General features: G+C 42.7%; 1 protein-coding gene across 1 annotated transcript in view; it reads right to left on the bottom strand.

Annotated features, from left to right (window-relative positions):
* plch2a (phospholipase C, eta 2a) overlaps positions 1 to 23,466 on the bottom strand; it is a 178,014-nt gene that overhangs the window by 62,707 nt on the left and 91,841 nt on the right. The window contains exon 3 of the mRNA XM_066644357.1: positions 1,450 to 1,596. Coding sequence (XP_066500454.1) covers positions 1,450 to 1,596 — 147 coding nt within the window. The remainder of the gene's footprint in view (positions 1 to 1,449; positions 1,597 to 23,466) is intronic.

Below are 23,466 nucleotides of genomic sequence, written 5' to 3'. Positions count from 1 at the left end.
TACAAGTAATTTATGTCGGGACCAATTAATAACGTCAATGAATGTCCAAAATACGTCTAATAGTCATCTTTTCAATGTGTTTGGACGTCTTCTCAACTTTCATTTTCAACCTTAAGAGAACGTTGATTAGACGGCAGTCATTACGTTATTTCAACGTTGAATCAACGGCTAAATGTTTACTGGGTATGTTCTTTTTAATATGTCCTCTATAACACTTCACTCTCCTAGAACCGATTCTGACTCCCCGAGTCAAAGAATCGACTCTTTTGGAGTTGACTCGCCATCGCTACATTCATTTGGGGGATGAGCAAAGCCAGTGATCACCACAGCACTTTCTAATGAAAGTAATCTAATCTAACTGCAAACTCTTGACTGTTAGCACTACTCAGCTGCCCCCTTGCGTCATGGAGAAAAGTCGGTGAGTCTAGCTCTGGAGGACTGCAGTAGAGCACAGCTTGGCGTTTTCTTGCCAGTGTTCTGATGACCTGATTTAATACAGAGAAGGTAATACAAGGATATTTAAGTCAACTACACAATTCCCTCTCACCCACAGATGTGTTGAATGAAGATAGATGCGTTGTTACTCCAGGACACAGTGCTATATTAACACCAGTGCTGCCGTGTATTGGCAGCAGTGTGAAAGCCACACAATGAATCATGGCTTTAAAAACAGAGCCTATTGCACCTCCGGCAGTGAGGATAAAGTTCAGCACTCTGACAGCCCACTGCAGCCAGGGAATTAATCAGCTCTTTAAGTTGCCTCAGTAATGCATCCACTTTAAGAGGAAGGAGTGCAGACGCTTCAGTGAACCTGACACGCATACGCTCATTTGTTCTCCAAGCATGAGTAGCTAGCACACTTAGGAATGACAAAGCAAGGTTTTCCTTCTGTAAGCACGACCGGATCTGGCCTTTCCAGGCCTTTAAGGGATGTGTTTTTGCACCCACAGCTGCTTAGGCAGACACCAGACCAACATTATTATGAAAACCCACTAGGGCTAAGTTTGGGTCTGGTCAGTACTTGGATTGGAGATGTCCAAGGAAAGCTTGAGTGGCATCTGGACGTGGTGTATGTGGGTCCCACAATTGGTGCCGTCCTTGTGGTCTCTGTGGGTCCCAAAGCCTGAGTGCAGTGACAGGGACATTGCACTTATCAAATGACACAAAAAAAACCCCGTCCTGGGGCATTGGCTTGAAAAGGGTAGGGGTGTCAACACAATGTCCAGGCTATATATTATGTTATATGTTCCCATTAATCGTGCTGTCATTAATCCCAAAGCTGGGAAACTGCTCTATGGAGCATTCAGAGTCACAGAGTACACTTTTAAGTACTTTTGGAAATTGTAAAAAAAATATATAGAATCATAGTCATAAATATAAAAATGAGAAACTGGTCCAGGAATTCTGACAAATGGTGGAATTCATCCTTGAACTTAAGACGGCACTTACTTTTGGCCCTCTCGTTTTTCCTGGAGGGCCGCCAGCGGATGCATGACTTGTGCTCGTCCAGGTAGAAGTAGCGCACCAGGCCCTTGGAGCCTCCCCGCAGCTTCACCATCTGAGTCCCTGTCTGCATGGAGCTCATGCATTTCTCCACTGTAAAAGAAAGACAGGAAAAACAGCACAGTTTTAGGAGAAGCCTGCCATGTTTAAGGTAGTTTAAGAAACAATTCACTCAAAACTGGCAGAGTGCCGCCGTAACGAGAGAAGGATTACAGAAATGAAATCACGCTAAGCCACTTCCACAAAGTGCATTCGTTTTGCCATTCACAATTAATCAGGACACTTTTCAGGACGACACAATCAACCAGGACATGGCTGGACACTTCTTTTCAACATGGCACAAATATATAGCGTTAGATTTAAGCCAAAACTCGTTACATTTGTATATTTTGATTTGAATGTCTTCATCATCTTACTCTCTAAAAGGAGAGGAAATTTTTAAGCTTTCATTATAGAACTGTGTAAAATAAAATAATATAAGTCATGTACAATGAAATGGCATGTATGAAATCAAAACATTTTTAAAAATCTACATTTAAAGAGGTCATTTTAAGATTGCAATCAAAATACACTTTTTATAAAATTCAGAAGATGTCTCCTCACAATTTGCTAATCTTATGTGTTTTTATTGAGCCCTGGTGTTCGTAAATATAAAAACAAAGTGGCTCGATCAGACATGCTAGGCTTCCAATCTCTGCTCACGGTAGAAAAACAGCAACGATCACGAAAATCATGAAAGGAGATGAGGATATTGCTTTATTCATGCTCTATACTTGTGTAATATTGACATATTTTTTGCTGTTTCAGACCATTTAGGTTGTAACCTACTCTAAATTCAGGAGGTGGCTAACTGCGTGAAAGTAAACACAGACCAAAGTAGTTCAAAACAAAAATTAGTAACAAGTTTCTGTGGTAATAAAAACTTACAGAGAAGTTCAAATTCAGCTACGTACAAACAAGTTTTGTCATTTTCTCCTCAAACATACCATTCCACCTTAAAAAAATCTTCTGAACTTAAACAACCATAGAAAACTGCATTCATTCATTCATTCATTCATTCATTCATTCATTCATTATCTGTAACCGCTTATCCAGTTCAGGGTCACGGTGTAGAAAACTGCGTTGCCGTTCCCTTTAATATTGAGTAAGGTACAATTTTTTCCCTTGCTGAAGGTACTGAATGTGTACCTTGAGGGTACCACCACAGTGAGTGTACAGTTGGCCTCGAAATCTGTATCATACATGTGAACCCTGAATTATAGACGTATTACAATATGGTTCACATTTTACAAATACGAAACTTTTCTTAAATCTAAATCCATACAAATAGAGCCATGTTTGTGAAGTGACCGATTCATGTTTTCACACTGGGTTGCAGTATCCCACTGAGTGCAAGGTGTAATTCACAGTGTATCCGTGTGAGAAATACAATAAAATCAATTCCAGAGTGTGTGTCCTTGCATATATTGCCTAAATACTTGGCTGCGTAGGCAGCATTTGAACCAAAATCAAACCTTATAAAACGGCTTATTGATTCTTGCTGGATTACATTAGTGAGCATTTCTACCTCCTGCTGTCATTATTCAAACAAAAACGTCCAGTAAAAAGTCATTTAAAATGAAGCACAAGCTAAGCTGTTAGTGGTTTATTTGGCTAGTTAAACAAACAAAGGCGTGAGTTAGCATAATGCTAATGTACACATGCCCTCAGTCGACCAAAAAATAAAACTAAAAAGCACCAGTTTCTGAGCCCAGGAGCTCTAGATTATTGAAGACGGCTGATGGACGTTTGCTGGGAATTCAATTTTAATGTAAATAAACCTGAAACATTAATACGGCAAAAAAGCAGAGTGAGGACACCCACCCTTCTGTCATGACCCTGTAAAAGTGATGGTGCCTCATTGACCCGCAGCATAAAATGTAGCACGGAAAATGCTGTTCAAAGCATTACAATCTCGCCCACTCCTGCTTGATCAATAGAGTATCTGACCATGCTCTCGCACACTGCCGCACCAGCCCCTCCAGTTCTGTGGCATGTACAAGCAGCAGTCAGCCATTAATAATTGAGGGCTGCCCTTCTGACTCGCAGCCTACTGTAAATTAAACTGTCTCGGCTACGCTGCCGACTTCAGAGCCATGTGCTGCATGAAAACATTCATTACGTTAGGACTAGAGGAATATATTATGAGAAAAAAAAACTGCTTGTTAACGTTGTTCAACCCAAAATGGAAATGAAAACATTTATTTATTAAAAGGTTTATGAGCACTCACACACCCACGGCCATTAGCAAGCCATTGGGGGTTAGGTGACTTGCCCAAGTGCTTGTGCCATGCACAGTGGAGGTTGAGGGAGGAGACAGTGCTGTTCCTTACCTTTCCTCACCCCCTAGTTTCCTGCAGGTTCAGGGTATCAAACCAGTGACCTTCTGGTCTCAAGGCCACTTCCCTTTACATTACATTAGAATTTATGGCTTGAGAGGATTTCAGTGGCCGATATTTATTTATTTATTTTTAATTTCTGCATATTTCCTAACTTCAAATCACAAAAACCCAACGTTAAAAATACTCACAGAATTGTTCCCAGAGATGGGCGTCAGACATCCCAAGCCTTTAATGCCTTCTAAATGGCCCTCGCAGAAAGCTATTACACACAGTGATAAGAAATGTGCTGTCTGACGGCGGAGACATTGATTTACGATACTTTTGAGATAAGATTTTGGCTTATGATGCATTTTCCAAATTGCTTTGTGTTGGAGAGATTAATGTAAGGCACTATAATATAAAATGGCCTCCAAGTAAAAGGTATGATCTCAGACCTGCAAATGTTTTTCGATGGTCATATACATGCAATTTCAGCAGACGTGTACAGGGCAGCATTGTGAGGCAGCTGTTACAGTCAGTCACACAGCTCTGGGGTCCTGATGTTGGGGTTTAAACCTCACCTCGGATGACTGTCTGTGAGGAGTTTGGTGTGTTCTCCTAGTGCCTGCGTTGGTTTCCTCCCACAATACAAAACCACAGGTTGGTAGGTTGTGTGTGTGGTGCCCTGTGGGGTCTGTCCTTATTTACATAAACGTACGAGAAAAGCATTCAACAGCTCCTGAGCCAATGGTTGTCCTGTGGACAGAGTTTGCCATTTGGGGGTTTGGGTGCGTTCTCGCTGTGTCTGTGCGGGTCTCCTCCAGGTCCTCTGGTTTCCCTCCACACTCCTAAATCACTTTGGAAGGTGTGGGAGTGAACGGGTGAGTGTGTGATGCTGGTGCTCTGTCCAGTTTGTGTTCCTGCTATATGACAAATGATTCTGGGGTAGGCTCTGAACATATCTAGACCCTGATCTAGATGAAGTAGTTACTGTTTAATGAATTCATTATTAATTAGAATTAGAATCACTTTATTGGGCACTGGAGTTTTTAACCCAATCCGTGCAGTGAAACACACATTTACACACACACTAGTGAACACTAGGGGGCAGTGAGCAGTGGGCAGCCCTAGCCACGGCGCCTAGGGAGCAGTTGGGGGTTAGGTGCCTTGCTCAAGGGCACTTCAAGTTCCCTTAACAATGTGTCAAATCTTGACTCTTCTGGAGTCGACTCCCTATGACTATCCTGGTATCCTTTCTCTACTCCAACTGCATTAAAGTGAAAAACACAGACTGCAGCTCCACAACAGTGAATGCGCAGCCCCATTATGCAATAAACCTTGTCGCAGGATTATTAAGAAGCCGCCTCTGTCGCTGCCGCTTTCCGTCCCTTCCGCTTCTAATAGTGCACAGGCTCCGTCTGGGACCTCTGGAAGTAGAGAGCTCGTTAGATCTTAATTACACAAGACGACATCTTCGCCTCGGGAGCTACAGGGAAGATACAATATATGGAGAGCAGTGGAAGGAAAGTAAGCACATTATCAACTTTGGTTTTGTATGATTCATAGGCTTTTTTTTCCACGAAGGATATGGGTCAAGAGACTCTGCCCGAAGGCACTGCTTCCTATGTGAGCCAAATTGGGCAGTTGCTTTACTTGAGCAGCAAGATGCGCATTACAACAAAACTGATGAACCTGAATAACTTGAAGACGGTCAGGAACCGCAGAACAAAAGGACTCTAGAAGAGTCTAGAAGAGTGTGTGTGTGTATGTGGGGGGAGAGGTTTGTTTCTGTACATTGTGGGGTCATTACATAGACTTCCATTCATTTCCGGAGACTTTTTCTTACCTTTTTTACAAGTACTACTGGATTTACACTAACTCTAACCCTGACCCTAATTTAACCCCAACCCTGACCCAAATAAGATTACACATTTACCATTTACTGTGAAGCCTCACTGACATGTAACAGGGAGAACAGAGCCTCTGTCGTTGCTACTCTAGGCTCAGCACTACAGAACCTGCACTATGTAACTTTTGGAGGAGGGTAGGAAGCCTATTCCCAACCCTAACCCCAAACTTAAAATCATGTCTTCACTCTGAAATATAATGGTTTACATTGTGGGGACCTGCTTCTGGTCCCGAAATGTGAATGTGTAAAGAGGTTGTGGTCCCCACAATGTCAAATATTCCTGACTGACACACACAGAGCAAGAGAGAGAGAGATAGAGTGTCAGAGATGTGTTTGTTTCTGTGCATTGTGGGGACATTACATCCACTGCCATACATTTTTATGGAGACTTACATTTTCCATAATTGCTACTAACCTAACCCTACCCCTGAACATATCCCTAGTCCTAATCTTAAACCCAACTTAAACCTTTCACCTTAAAATGTAAAGATTTATGTTGTGGGGACCCACTTCAGATTGTGTATATAGGTTATGGTCCCCAAAATGTGATATATGCCTGGCTGGCACACACACACATGTAGTCTCTTTACAGGCTCCACATTGGTTGCTATGGAAACCAGGTTCAGGTTTGCGCTGTAATCAGGTTTTGTGAAAATCCTGATCCAGAAATGAATCGCCGCAGCGAGGAACGGCCCCTAATCTGCTTCTTCAATCATATTTAAATGCTTCTGCTGATTGGCTGCTGTGGCTATTGTTAACCTTGAATCTACAAACACAAATGAAGCATCTCCGCCGCTCTGCGCCACAGCTCTGAAACACGAACCCCGCAAACGAGGTTCAGACCGTAACGTGGGTCAGACAGCAGGACGGGGGGCTGGAAATGTGAACGGACGCAATCATGGCCTGGGTCATACGTGCTGCTTAAGCCCTGTTCCAGAGTTGAGCTTTTGACCCGGCTGCCTTCTGGCTGTCTGATCTACGTGTGTCACAACACAGTCAGGTGGGTGTCTCCAGCCGTTCACAGGCTTAAGCTTAGAGGGATTGCCTGAGCTCCATATGCCCAAGTGGCCGACAGGTGCCTCTGCAACATGGAGATCTGCTCCTGGGTCCAGCTCCGGTGCATTTTTATAATTACATCCTCCACTAAATTCACACCGTGTCTTCAGAAGTCTTCAGGCACACGACACTAAACGGATGGAACAAGAAGAACAAAGGACACATCTGTCTCCTGTAAGAATTCCCAAACAATCAGCTCAAATTAGTTCAGCCTCATCCATCACTTCCCAAATCACCAAAGCAGCCCTCAGACTCACTGGTGGGAATTCCAAATTCCGGAGCTGAACTCTTCAAAGACAAAGAGGACAGAATAACACCTAGTCTTGATATTCCATAGAGGTACCGCACCCCAAGTCTGCAGATCAAACTTAACCATTCCCAATTACACCCAAATATATTTCATTACATTCACAGTTATATTCAATAATTCATCGCCGTCATTTCCCACACAGAGGGAGTCATTCTGCAGATAGTAGTGAAAGGGCCTCTTGAGGGTGCATAAGGGCATATTAATGGCACACGTCTTTAGGAAATGTTTAACTGAGATTTAACATGATTACATCTCATATGTCATCTTTTATAAACATATATTTAATAATATTTTAAGAATATAATGCACTGATCACAACTAATGATTAGTGAGGTGAGGTAGGGCCTGAAATCTGCCCCTGACCTGGCATGAAAATGTGGGGTTGGGAACAGCACTGTCTGTAACCATTCTGATCAGGGTTACAGTGGGTACACAGGGGGCCATTTCTCCCATAGCATCACACACACACCCAATCAAACACACACTCACCCAGTCACTCACACACTCACACCTGTGGACAGTTTCACACACTCACCCAGTCACTCACACACTCACACCTGTGGACAGTTTCACACACTCACCCAGTCACTCAGTCACTCACATCTGCGGATAGTTTCACACACTCACCCAGTCACTCACACACTCACACCTGTGGACAATTTTATACACTCACCCAGTCACTCAGTCACTCACACCTGTGGACAGTTTCACACACTCACCCAGTCACTCACACACTCACCCAGTCACTCAGTCACTCACATCTGCGGATAGTTTCACACACTCACCCAGTCACTCACACACTCACACCTGTGGACAATTTTATACACTCACCCAGTCACTCACACACTCACACCTGTGGACAATTTTATACACTCACCCAGTCACTCACACACTCACACCTGTGGACAGTTTCACACACTCACCCAGTCACTCACACACTCACCCAGTCACTCAGTCACTCACATCTGCGGATAGTTTCACACACTCACCCAGTCACTCACACACTCACACCTGTGGACAATTTTATACACTCACCCAGTCACTCACACACTCACACCTGTGGACAGTTTCACACACTCACCCAGTCACTCACACACTCACCCAGTCACTCACACACTCACACCTGTGGACAATTTTATACACTCACCCAGTCACTCACACACTCACACCTGTGGACAGTTTCACACACTCACCCAGTCACTCACACACTCACCCAGTCACTCAGTCACTCACATCTGCGGATAGTTTCACACACTCACCCAGTCACTCACACACTCACACCTGTGGACAATTTTATACACTCACCCAGTCACTCACACACTCACACCTGTGGCCAATTTCACACACTCACCCAGTCACTCACACACTCACACCTGTGGACTATTTCACACACTCACCCAGTCACTCACACATTCACACCTGTGGACTATTTCACACACTCACCCAGTCACTCACACACTCACACCTGTGAACTATTTCACACACTCACCCAGTCACTCACACACTCACACCTGTGAACTATTTCACACACTCACCCAGTCACTCACACACTCACACCTGTGGACTATTTCACACACTCACCCAGTCACTCAGTCACTCACATCTGCGGATAGTTTCACACACTCACCCAGTCACTCACACACTCACACCTGTGGACTATTTCACACACTCACCCAGTCACTCAGTCACTCACATCTGCGGATAGTTTCACACACTCACCCTGTCACTCACACATTCACACCTGTGGACTATTTCACACACTCACCCAGTCACTCAGTCACTCACATCTGCGGATAGTTTCACACACTCACCCAGTCACTCACACACTCACACCTGTGGACTATTTCACACACTCACCCAGTCACTCACACACTCACACCTGTGGACTATTTCACACACTCACCCAGTCACTCAGTCACTCACATCTGCGGATAGTTTCACACACTCACCCAGTCACTCACACACTCACACCTGTGGACTATTTCACACACTCACCCAGTCACTCAGTCACTCACATCTGCGGATAGTTTCACACACTCACCCTGTCACTCACACATTCACACCTGTGGACAATTTTATACACTCACCCAGTCACTCACACACTCACACCTGTGGACTATTTCACACACTCACCCAGTCACTCACACACTCACACCTGTGGACTATTTCACACACTCACCCAGTCACTCACACCTGTGGACTATTTCACACACTCACCCAGTCACTCATACACTCACACCTGTGGACTATTTCACACACTCACCCAGTCACTCACACCTGTGGACAATTTCACACACTCACCCTGTCACTCACACACTCACACCTGTGGACAGTTTCACACACTCACCCAGTCACTCACACACTCACACCTGTGGACAGTTTAACACACTCACCCTGTCACTCACACACTCACACCTGTGGACAGTTTCACACACTCACCCAGTCACTCATACACTCACACCTGTGGACAATTTCACACACTCACCCTGTCACTCACACACTCACACCTGTGGACAGTTTCACACACTCACCCAGTCACTCACACATTCACACCTGTGGACTATTTCACACACTCACCCAGTCACTCACACACTCACACCTTTGAACAATCCTTTGGACACACAAAACCCCTCCCAGACAGTGACCCCAGGTGGGAATTGAGCACCAAATCCCCAGGACCCTGGAGCTGAGTAGCTGCAACAGTAACTGTTGCCCCCCACCCCCAACCCACCAATCCAAAACGGACACAGCTGAACCTCCTTCGTCTCTACACACTACTCCAGCTCTTACCAAACATTCCCAGCTTCCACTTAGATCCGGCCACGATGCTGCCGCCGATCCAGAAGAAGTCCTCGATGAGGCGGGACAAGCTGAGCTTTTGCAGAGTTTTGGAGAATGATGCTCCAGAGATGGGAGTCGGGGCTCGCTCGCACCCCGCCTCGGGCCGGCTCGGGGGCACCATGGCTGGGGGCACGAGGACCGAGGACACGGGTCCAGCATTCAGTGCCACTGCGCTCATAGCTCTGGAGCTCCAGGAGAGTGAAGGGAGCGGAATTTAGCTTCTCCCTGGGCTTCAGAAGGGACAGAACTTCTTGTAAAGGGCAGTGAAATATGGAGACATTGCCTGAGCAAGCGCTAGATCTGAGGAACCAGCCCGTGGCCCCTCTCAGAGCGGTGGGCAGGGGGCGGGTGGTGGGGCTCACGTGTGGGAGAGTCTTCAAAGAGCCAAAAGTTTCAAATGAAATAATTAATTGTCCATCCTCAGGTGGCTGAAAGAACACAGCGGTGGCGGCTGGAGCTGGACGGCGGTCCGTGTAGTGGGCCGTTCCTGGCTGAAATGGTTGTTGCCGTAGGGAGAAGGTGCCGCTGGGGCAGGCGCTAACAACTGACTGTGCGACATGTGTCAGGCAGATCGCCTAAATCCCCTCGGAAATGTAATCCAGGTCCAGGGGATTTAGGTGGACTACTGCACGTAGTGGGGCCAGGATGGAGGGGGTGGTGGTGGGGGACTGAGAGAGAGAAAATACAGAGAGACAGAAAGATAGCGAGAGATAGGAAGGGAGAGATAAACACAGAGAGGGAAAGATAGTGACTGAGAGAGTCAGAGAGGTAGCGTAAGGGGGAGAACGATAGAGAGAGAAACAGAGGGAGAGACAGGAAGAGACAAGAGAGGGACAGGTAAACAGAAAGAGAGAGAGAGAGAGCACACAAGAGAGAAACAGAGGGAGAAAGAAAGTGAGAGAGGGGGATAGAGAAGGAGAGAGGAAAACAAGAAACTAGAAAAAGATGTCAATAAAAAAAGAAGAACACAAAAGCACTCAGAAAAGAAGAAATGCTATAGCTAGAGAAAGAGAGAATGCAGAAAAAGAGCAAGAAACAGAGGGTGAGACAGAAAGAGAAATAGTTAGAGAGAGGAGAGAGAAGAGATGGAGAGCAAGAGGAAGAAAAACAAAGAGAGGGAAGACAAAGTAAGCAAACACTAGAAAGAGAGATGTGAATAAAGGAAAGGAAGCAAAGCACACACACAGAGAGAGAGACAGAGAGAGAGAGAGAGAGAGAGAGAGAGAGAGAGAGAGAGAGAAGAGATGGAGAGAGAGAGAGAGAGATGGAGAGAGAGAGAGTGTGAGTGAGTGAGTGATGTGGGTAATGGAATATAAACGGAGGCACAGGCTTTGAAACTGTAGCAGAGTGGTACCTCACACAAAGGAAAGCATCATCCTAAGATTTTTCTGAGCTAAGTAACTGTAGAGAGTCTGTGTGTGTGTGTTTGTGTGTGTGTGTGTGTGTGTGTGTGTGTGTGTGTGTGTGTGTGTGTGTGTTTGTTGGGAGAGAAATATCAAAGTCATGACATAACTCCAGACTGTCTGCCAGCAGAGAAAACACTGATGAAAGACTTGGGAGGGTCTTTTTTCTTCCTTCTCTCCGTCTCTCCACTGAGCTGAAGTGAGAGCGGTAAGTGCAGCTCTCTCTTCTGAAACTCCCAAAAGCAGCCACGCGGTGGAGGTGGGGGGTGGGGTGTTGTTTAATTGAAAACAAAGCTGGAAACAGAGGGAGCAACACTGGTACTGGAAAAGCAACACTGGCAAACAAGCTCCTGAGCTCAACCCCTGCCCTCGGAGCAGATCATGTCCATGTAAACGCACCCTCCATAAAATCGGAGGGAAAACAACAAAGCCCACTCAGCTGCACAGATTCCGGAACGTTAAAATCACTTATGTTTACATTTGGGAAAAAAAGGTGTGTTTTGTGTTCTCCCTGTGTCTGCATAGGTTTCCTCCGGGTGCTCTGGTCTCCATTACAATAACCCAACTGAATCAATTCATAGTAAATTCATAGCATGGGCAGTATCCACATTTTTTATACTGTAATACCGTCTCTAATGAGCCTTATATCTGTGAGCACGAAGTCGAGTGAATTTAGCTAAACACAGCCCAACAGTGCACTGTCACACGTGTTGACGATAACAAGCAAATTTCAGAAACTGTTGCTGGAGGAACAGAAAAGTTCGAAAATAAGTGAAAAAAGAAAGTGTACACTGTTTAGAAACACAGCTGGTGCTAGCAGGCACTTGTGGTTTAGCACACCACAGCAGATTTTTCAGCGAACTGAAGCTCAAAACACACGTATTCAGAGGTTATACCTGTGAGCACAAAGTCAAGTGAAGGATTTTCAGAGAATTTTGTTGTTTACAGCTTTCTTCCTCTGTCTTTTAACCCAAAATCAGCACTAAACTTACAACTGCGGTGGGCTACATGGACATTTTAGCCGACTTTTAAAGAAACAGAACAGAAATTTGACACACCACACACACACCATAAATATCGCCCTCATGTTGAGATACCGTCCACATTTTTTAATACTGTGGTATACACTATTATCGTTATACTGCCCAACCCTAATGCAAAGAATGATTCTCTGAAGAATCTGAATCAGATCGATTCACAGTGTGGTCAGAAATGTATAGCGCTTCACAGTTTGAAAAAATAATGTACACATATTGTAAATGTCACCTGAAACTATTTTTGAAGAAGCACTGAGATCTGCTGTTGTGTTTATACATTGACACACAAGTACAGTCATTTCTGATTCCATAGTATTGTGTACTGTACAAAGCAGTGTATTCAGACCCTTGAAAAGTTCAACAGTGGCCTTAATGTGAAAAAATGTCCTTTAAAGTAACTGTTGGTAGTATTTTTATCTTAAAATTACAGCTTCAAAACCATTGTGATATTTCACTGACCTGTAATGGGGAGAGCAGAACCTCTCGTTGTTTTTCTGGGCTGAGCACTGCAGAAACTGCACTATGTAGCTTTGGGAAGAAGAGAGGAAACTACCCTTTACTGCCCTCCCTCTCCCACTTGTCATTGATTTCAGTGGAGTGCTGTAAATATGAGTCACACTAGGGGGCACCCCAAGAGCAAAAAATAAATAAATAAATAAAAAACGTACCTAGTATATATTGTTTTAAGTTTTAAAGCTACATTACATCTATATATCAATAAAAATAAAGAAAGCACAATTCAGTTTTGTAATTTAAGATACTGACGACATTCTGAGGGGCCCACAACCGGTGAGATCTTCTTCTGTCGTTCTGAGAGTGTACAGCATAAGATACGACACACTCTACGACCCTTTGGCTAATTACCCTCTACGTAACTTCTGCTCCATCAAAGGTGTTCTGTCCACGTCCAAACACGGGTCAGCTCTGATGTAGCCTAATGAATTCTGACACATCCTTCCCAAACATCTGTCAGAGGCTAGTGTCAAACCAGCACAAGATTCTTAAGCAATTTTCAGGAGATAATTACACAGCACGCATCCTAATAATGAGACAAACCCCTTCACTGGGCAACAAACGACATGAATAATTTGTGATAATCAATCCAACAGAAGTCAATTCCAATGATCTGAGCCCTTTTAAACTGCCCAAACAGCAGCATGGTCTATTAGTACTGAATTAATAACAGCAGTACAACTTAGAACAGTAATCTCAGGCATGAATGTATGCCAAGATGTAGAGCCTCCTGCCAGTGCTCTATTCATATTTAAGAAAATATTGAAAAGACTTATTTCTGACTGGTGCAATTACACCTATAGAGGGCAGCAGCTCCAAATGTTTGTTTACTTGAGCTTTCCACTGTGTTTGAACATATTCAGTGTCTCAGAGCACAGTAAACAAACACTAAACAAAGCTGAAGCTGTATTTATCTGACGCTGATTGTGTATCACACAGTTCCAAATGTTGTTGGTGACGTTTTACCACACAGTTTCAGAAATATGAGGAAGACCATTAATATTTTGTGTATTGAGCTGGTATGAGTGGATCAGACACAGCAGTGCTGCTGGAGTCTTGGAGAGTAGACCTGACCAAGGTTAATGTGGCTAAATGCCATCAAATCCTCACAGAAATATTCCAGTGTTAGTGTAAAGCCTTCCCAGAAGAGAAGAATCTGTTACTACAGCAACTTGGACACAGAATGCCTGGTAAGAATTTGCGAGGAAATGTCAGAGGAGTGAGGTTCTCCAGGTGTTGACTGCAATCATTTCTTTCTGTGGTCTTGATGTGACAACAGCCTCCAGACTCCGGGGGGTTGATATTTCAAGCCCTGGTCTCCAAGCTGTGATCGTCCTTAGGTCTTTTTCCTTGAATGTGTTTTCTTTCTGGTCCAAGGTCGACACAGAAATGGCTGAAGCTCTTCTGTTACCTCCTTCTGTTGCTGAATAAAGACCTGCGGGTCTACGTTCAGGATACATTTAGAATCCTAATGTCCTGCAGCAAACGTAGGGAATAGCAAACATAGCTAATGATGTTAGGCCAAAGTGATTAGATCAGTTGGAGCCACAGAGTTGCTTGCTTGGGAAATTTAAGAAGCTGAAATTATTGCTCCAGCACTCCAAGCGATCTGGGACTAATTCAAGAGTAGACTGGTCAGCACCAGTCAAAGAATGGTTACATGAGGTTATGAGTGACTGGGTAAGTGTGTGGTGCCCTGTTATGGACTGCTCTCCTGACTGGTGTTTGTTCCTGCCTTGCATCCAATGACTCCAGGTAGGCTCTGAACACACTGTGACCCTGATCAGGGTGAAGTAGTAACAGAAGGTGAATGAGTGAATTAATACATTTAGGAAACTTACATTTTACAGTAAACCCACTAAATATGGGACTTTTATTTTGATAGATTTGATGTTTTGTTGCAAATGAGTGAAATTATTTTGTATAAAGTGATTTGATCTGCTCCCTGTGTCCACGTGGGTTTCCTCCGGGTGCTCCGGTTTCCTCCCACAGTCCAAAAACACACGTTGGTAGGTGGATTGGCGACTCAAAAGTGTCCGTAGGTGTGTGTGTGTGTGTCTGTGTTGCCCTGTGAAGGACTGGCGCCCCCTCCAGGGTGTATTCCAGCCTTGTGCCCTGAACGAAGCCACGAATTAGAATAATTGCTAAGTTAGTTCTAGTTAATAACTCCATCCTCCCACTGCGTGGGTGGCGTTTATGCTGCATCAGGTGTTTCTTTGCGACGTCCTTTGCATGCAGCGCTGTATTTTTTGCTTTTAACAGCGAAATAACCAGCCTAAGCTGATTTTATAGAGCATGTGTTGGGTAAACAGCTACAGTGTCAAATCTACACATCAGATGTAGATGTGAAGCTACAGAAAAATAAAGATATTTCAAAAAAATCAGAAGACTGGATTTAAAGATAAATTGTAAATATGCAGCAAAGCAGCGTGACACATGGGTTACACAGATTACATAAATAAATAAATAAAAGTTTTTGCTTTGGTGATTTCATGTTTCATGTAGTAGATCGTATTACTCATCACTTTCTATATCCACTTCAACCTCTCCATATCCTTTACTTAGAACTGTACTGTACTGAACTGTATGAGTGTTCCCACCTATAAGACATCTTCTGGGTTTTGATTATGTCATTGTGCATCAGTGGGCAGAGAGAAAAAATGTTAACTATTAATGGCTCCTCCCACTTCATGGAAAAGCATAACATGAAACTGGGCACACTCTGTAAAAGCAGCATATAAACCTACAGCCTCAATTCCCAATGCCAAATGTCAGAGTCCCGCAGCATTGGGCTGTGGATTTGTGGAACTGTGTTCTCTCACTAAAGCTGTCCTGTATGCCATTAAATTCTCACAGTAATGTTCCACCATCTAGTGTGAAGGCTCTGTAGAAGACAAGAAGCTGTTATTAAAGCAATGAGGAACAAAATCCATATCGATTTCTTTGATTTCTGAAGAGATGTTGGTTGAGAAAGTGTTTTGGATTGGAGATCTAATAGGAAAGCATGGGTTGCTGCTGGAGGTGTTGTTGCTGGGTCCAACAGGGGGCACTCTCCTTGAGAGAGTGCAGTGACAGGGACACTGTGTTAAACAAATGGTGGATGAAACCTTAAGCCGAGGTCCTGACTCTCTGAGGCTATAAAAGATCCGTGTTGGGATATGACAGCGATGTCCAGTTAAATCTACCACGGTGGTCTCCAAAATTAGACAAAAATATATTCATTTACAACCTATTTTCCACCACAAAAACGAGTCAAGAACTAAATAAAAACAACAATTTGTAGACGAGAACTTGTTTTGCATTTTTCGTCAACAAATAAAAACTAAATACAATGATTGGATCTGTAAACGTTAAAGAGGAACTTTATTGTTTACTGTTGTCAGGGCAACGTGAGTGGCTGGGCGGAACAGTGAAGAGGAAAATTAGTAAAAAAATATATACATTAGGGTTTTTTCTTAATGTAGTGGATTAAAACTAGACTACAAGGTTTTTAGATTTTAAAAAAACTAGACTAAATCTAACACAATTCAACACATTTTAGTCAAAAGACTACAACATAATCAAACTCAGCTGCCCAAAAGAACACTCATCCCTGGTTTGATCTTTCGCTCTTGTTCTGTCTCTAGCTCTAGCTGCTGTACTAGCGTGGATCGGCTACCGTCACATCATCCACCCCAGTAAACATTTAGCCGTTGATTCAACGTTGAAATAACGTAATGACTGCCGTGTAGTCAACGTTCTCTTAAGGTTGAAAATGAAAGTTGAAAAGACGTCCAAACACAGACATTGAAAAGACGACTATTAGACGTATTTTGGACGTCCATTGACGTTATTAATTGGTCCCGAAATAAATTACTTGTATAAAACACGTTTTGGACGTCCACTGACGTTATCAATTGGTCACCACTTAACTAACTTATTAAGATGGATTTCAGACGTCCATTGACGTTTAAACTATGTCCTTGAGGGACAGACTACTTTTAGACCTATTTTGAACGTCCAGGGACGTTCCTTGTTTACTGGGACGTGGATGCTGCATGTTGGGGGTGGTTGAGGCCACTCCTTATTTCCCAAAGTATCTACAGCACTCTGGGGGTCTAGAAAAGAACTCATTCATGATTTCAATTTGTAAAACCGTTAGAGCTTGTTGATCTTCATGGAACAACAGACATCAGTGTTGACAAAATGCTCAGCGGTGTAGATTGGCCGCCTACTGTTAGGATTTGAGGTTTGAGTGAATGTTCTATACACCATCTGTGATCAGTGGTCTCCATAATTGTTATTGTTGTTGTTTTTTTCGTCTGCCATTATAAGAGACCATTATGCACTGTACGAGAGAAGCTCTATAAATAAGGTTTAGCAAAAATGATTGTTATTGAACTCAAATGAGCAGCCACACTCCCACATAAACCCACACACACACACAAGCTCACAGGGAAGGTTCCTGTTGGTTCATAGACGTCAAGAGCGGCACAGAGATAAGGAGAATGCGAGGGAACAGATGGCGGCACAGAGGAAAGGATTGGGAGTCCTGCTGCTAAACTTTCCCCGGGTGGACCACTGTGAGGAGGGGGCTCTGACTTTGTGATTGAGCTAATCCTGCGTCTATAGTCTGAAGCCTCTCATTCTGACCCACCTAAAATGGTATGACATGAATTGAATTGAAATGTGGGGCTTCGGACTTATAAAAGCCTTCTTTCCTGAGCTCTCAAGAGCCAAAGGCTGATCAAAGTTTCTGAATTCTGGCTTTTAGAGGTCATACTTTTCTATTTTCTTAAACATGGGAGAGGAAATCTTAAAAGGGACTTTCTGAGCCTCTCCAATCACTGCATTGGACCCAAGAATATGTGACAGCGCTAATCTTGACACCATTAAACAAACCAAAACCAACACAAAATCAGAGAAAGAAAAGAGCACTGAGTAAATATGGAAAAAAATAAGAAAGAGAACCAAGCGAAAATGTCTAAAATCCAGAGCTTCTGCTTTTTCCTCCTCACTCCTGGGATCTCGCACTGGACTGATCTGTGTGTGGCTCGTTCTCATTTAAAGAATCATGAGGTCTGAACAGGGCTGATTAAAATGGGTCCCCACTTAGTCGGCCAGAAACCTTATGTGTGGACGACAACTCACACAGCACGTTTGGATCTGTCATGTGCGACACAGTCAACACTCCGGAATCATCGTGCACTATTGCACTTTGATATGTCTTATTGTCAGATGTGTACTCCTACCTGTGGGTTATAAAGTTTCGTAAGTAATTTGCCTAATTTAAATCATCATCGTAAGTGAAGGACTTCTATTTTGAAAAGATATCTCAGGGTTTCTGTAATGGAAGACATACCACTTAGCTACTAGCTGGTTTGAAAGTGGCCTCCCTCAGTTTCAGTTATGTGGCATTGTAAAGAATTCCGTAATATTCCATGCCAATGAGTCTGAGTGAGTAAATAAGTCATGTGTTAGGTGTTGGAATACATTAGAAGCCATTGAAATGTTATGCGGACTTTACATAGAACCAAGCAGACAAAGATAAAACAATGAATATGAGTCATGTTAGCGGTCAAGCCCACTAGTCTGGTGGAAACAACTGACTAATCCTCTGTGGGTGTTAAGTCTGGATATTTTGTGCCCAGTTCCCAGTAAAATTCCCAGTGTTTAGTGAAGCCCTATGGGGATTAAATGGCTCTAATTTAACCCTGCAGGTGTAAATGAGGCTTGACAGGAGTTTGTTTAACACTGATGGATTTAGCCTGGAAATTTAGTGTGTGTGTGTGTGTGTGTGTGTGTGTGTGTGTGTGTGTGTGTGTGTGTGTGTGATGAACATAAATGTGAAAGATTTGTGTGGACTGTCAAAATGTAGCAGGGTGTCACATAGAATAGTCCTCATTGTGACTACAGCTCACACACACACACACACACACACACACACACACACACACACACATTTCCAGGCTAAATTCATCAGTGTTAAACAATCTCCTGCCAAGCCACATTTATTTTTCTTAACAATAAATAAAATACATTGTATGATTTCCTATGAATGCCATATTCTCAAAGTAGTTGTCATTACATTTTCAAAAAACGTGACAATAATGTCATATGGAATCTAGTAAAAAAAATATTCCTATGAATAAAACAATTATAAGTTACTATAAAAGATTATTCCTGGTATTAATATATATAATATATGCCTTCTAAAACTTTAAAAATGCTATTATAAAGCAACAGAATATAAGAATTGTTAACAAATTATTGCCCTCATTAAACATCTTCTGTTGCTAACAACTTTAAGAACTGTTACTAGGTTGAAAAAAAAAAACTTGATTTCTATCAATATTTATATTTACAGTGTGATATTAATTTAACATTTCTTTTTGTACATGGTAAGGAATCCCACTGTAAAGACAAATTAGCTGTAGTTTTGTTGTTAGCATTTTTTGTTGCGCTAACATTAGCATGGTGGCCAATTTGTTATTTATCATAGCATATAACACTTAATATATACGACTAAAACTGAAGTAGATCTCCTAGCTCAGATGTTCTGACTCATTTTCCACTAGTTAAAATTTATACCAGAAATGTTAGCGTATTTGGCTAGAGCTAATAACTCAGAATTTCCAGTATCTGACTAGGAAAAAAACCCTTATTTTGTCATTTCTACTCAGAAAAGTGAGCTGGCTAGCTGCAGTAGGTTACAAGCTTAGTTAGCATGGCATGCTACAGGTAAAAGTTATGACTAGAGCTACTAAACTAGAAATCCTAGGACTTCCAATATATTTCAAAATAGCTTACATTTCCAGTTATGTTTTAATATGCTATCCGATATCTCCCTAGTGGTAGGGTTTTGTTGTTGTTCCTAACCACTCCAGCTAGTTAGCACTCTGTATAGGGCTGCTCAAGTCCAACCAAAACGTTTTAACAGGATTCTTGCCATAATCTTCACAATGTTTGCTGTAAAAAATGACTTCTTGTTGAGTTCTTAATATACTGAATGGGATACAGACATACCTGATGAAGTTTCTTTGAGAATTTGTGGTTGTCACATATTTGTCAGTTAGGTACAACCAGTCCAGCTAGTTTAGAAAATCCAACATAAATTCACATTCAAACGTTTGAACGATTGTGATTTTTTTGCCACTGTGTTGTAAAAGTGTTTACAAATCTCACATTAGGAAGAACATATGTGGAGAATGAACAAGTGCAGATTCCACTTGTTCTGCAGTTGACAGCATTCCAGCTGAACTACAAACCAAAAAGTATTCCAGACACACTTAATGTGCTTTTAATGAGACTATGTCTCTGGAGGGAAAGAGGTGTTGAGTGTAATATTTTGACAGATACAATATGATACAACGTTCTCTGGCATATAAATATTGTATACTCTCAGACAGTTTCTATGTTTAAATGAATAATGGCCTTCAGCAACACCGCAATTTTTTGGTACCATGGGAAACACAGAGTGAAACACACTTTTAAACTGCGAACACAGCCCTAATTTAAATCTGCTTGTTACATTCACAGTTCTCTTCCTGCCAATAGAGCCACTCTCAGACTTATCACGCTATATGCACTTGTCTGATTGGTGTATTGTTGAGATTTAAAGGAGCAATTAGTCATTTTCTCTAGTTATTCTTCATTACATTATGAAACAGCCATTATACTGACATCTAATGGTCTGGATGTGTCATCAACTGTTTCATCCAATGACTACAAACAGTTGGATTCTTCATCCCATTGGAGTTGCACGTATTACACAAGGTCATGTATATTTCATAAATATTCTTTTTCTATTTTTGGTGGAGAAAATGACTTATTCTTCCTTTATAAAGCTCTGTAACAGCCCTCCTTTCTATGTACTTTATGTAAGAATATTGTTGCATGAGTTACAGCTCAAGGAGTAGTTCTAAAGTGCTCATCTTTTGCTGACATGATACCGGCAGGGAACAAAAGGCCTGTGAAATCAAGTTTGGAGCGCTGAGTTGGGAAAATAATGAGGATTTCATTTTCATGACAAACCCCCGCCCCCCCACATAATGCTTCAAATGCAAGAGAATGAGAACAGACTCCGAGCCAGGTGCTGCCTTCAGGAGTCCAATGGACGCTGTTTCTAAAGGAAAGAACCACCCTCTGTACTCCAGCAGGGGGAGATTTAATGACATCGATGCACGGATAAAACGTTCTAAAGACTGGAGCTCAAATAGCTTTCAAACCCTTTTCTAGGGCACCAGACATGTCACAAAATAATGACTTCTGTACCCAAACAGAGTGCTATGTGTTGGTGGTGTTCATCAATTACAGGAACCCCACCCCCGACCCTTGAGATTTAGGGGCCAACTGCTGTGTTCCTTGTTCTGACAAATAAGGGATGATATAACTAACTAAGCATGGCTTTTTGGTGGAAAAAACACCTGCATGTGCAAATGTTAGGGTGACGATTATTGTAAGAGTAGCCAAAAAAGGTTCTAGGCAAACAGCACACAGTTTGAAGAGTTTAGAATTAAAATAACTTATAGTTATTGTGCGAAGTCGAGGAAAAATCAACTAACTTCTAAGACTGAACTTTAAAACTCTGGAAAAACAATCCTCAGGATTTTCCTTTGAAAAATAGACTGAAAATTAGTATTTTTAGTTTTCTGTCTATGATGTGTTTTTCTGTCTATGATGTGTTTATGGGTTTTCTCTGTGGACCTAGATTCATTCATTCATTCATTATCTGTAACCACTTATCCACTAACTCAGGGTCACGGTGGATCCAGAGCCTACCTGGAATCATTGAGCGCAATGCAGGAATACACCCTGGAGGGGGCGCCAGTCCTTCACAGGGCAACACACACACACTCACACATTAACTCACACACTCACACCTACGGACACTTTTGAGTCACCAATACACCTGTTTTTGGACTGTGGGAGGAAACCGGAGCACCCGGAGGAAACCCACGCAGACACAGGGAGAACACACCAACTCCTCACAGACAGTCACCCTGAGCGGGACTTGAACCCACAACCTCCAGGTCCCTGCAGCTGTGTGACTGCGACACTACCTGCTGCACCGAGTCACCCACCTAGATTCATATAAAATGTTTTCATTCATTCATTCATTCATTGTTTGTAACTCCTTCAACCTGTGATGGGTGACAATGGGTCAGAATCCAACCCAGAAACATTGCCAAAACCCGGACAAGGTGCCAGTCCACTACAGGATTTCACACATTCACACCTTCACTCACACACTCTCACCTATGGATACTGTTGAATAGCCAATCCACCATCTTGTGATTTTCAAAAGATGATTTAGGTTGTGGAAGGAAACCTGAGCACCAGGAGGTAAAAACAACAAACGTCTCAAAGACAATGACCTCAAAGAACTTGAATCCACAACCCAAGAACCTTGGAACTGTGTGACAGCGACACTCCCTACAGCTCCACCATGCCGCCCTACAGATACATTACAGCTGGTAAAAACTGTGCTGTTGTCGAGCCCTGTATAATGGACTAATTGTGGCTTTTAAAAGACAGTCGTTCTGATCTGGTTAGTCTAGCCAGGAAGGAGCCAAACACTGCGTCTAGGAGCCAGATTAGTACCTGCATAACTGCAGTTTCATTAACCTTTCCTTTTGAATGAAGGGTTGTCTGGAATCATAATCTATAACTGCGGCTAGACAAAGATAAACAGAGACTTCAGAGTCATCCAGTCTGTATTCACTGTTTACTTATCACCTTATACATCTACTTTATAATTTAGTCAAACATGAGAAAACAAATTGGAAACGAACTGTCAGAAGATAATGAGAAGTCTTCAGACAGCGAGATGGACACGATTTTTTCTCTGTTTCTTAAGGGCCAAGTGAGGTTCTAAGAAGTGGCGAACGATGAGAGCTATACTTAACGAGTCATTCCGTATATTCCTAGGGGCCTGCTCCCCCGGGACTCATCCTTGACCCCAGTGCTCCAAACAAACGAATCAGGGTACTCAAATCTATTATGTAGATAGTATTCAATCTTACCAAACCCCTTTATCCAACATTCTGGAACAATTCATTGAGTGAGAACTGTGGTTAATGAGTCCTTCCTGTCCATTACCATCGGTGACACAAAACAATAGCTTCAGCCTGAATTTATTCCATTTTTATAGATAACTTCAATTTATACAGCTTCGGTTTTCAAGCACTTCTCAACAGTCCTCTTACCTGAAGTGAACACCATGTAAGCAGACAGTCACCAAGTCTTGATAGCCATGACACTCACTTGCAGTCCAAGTCTCAAAAGTGAAGAGTCCAGCTTAAGGAGATTATGAATTACCACAAAAGCCATTCAAAGACGAGTTTTACGTGACCGTTTAAATTATTCACCAATTACAGTAGCCCTCATGTTTCCTCTCGTAGCCTCATAATTGAGCCCATGCAGTCTGTGTCTTGTCCAGGGCATCATGCTAAACGGCCTTTTGTTTTCATGCCTGTCAAGGAGCAATTTCTTTCACCATATTGCTAATGAAATACCAGAGAGAAGTGGTGTGTGTGTTAGTGTGTGTGTGTTT

This window comes from Hoplias malabaricus, chromosome 14 (assembly GCF_029633855.1).
Source record: "Hoplias malabaricus isolate fHopMal1 chromosome 14, fHopMal1.hap1, whole genome shotgun sequence".
In the NCBI taxonomy this organism is placed as follows: Eukaryota; Metazoa; Chordata; class Actinopteri; order Characiformes; family Erythrinidae; genus Hoplias; species Hoplias malabaricus.
This window is presented reverse-complemented; position numbering and strand designations above follow the sequence as displayed.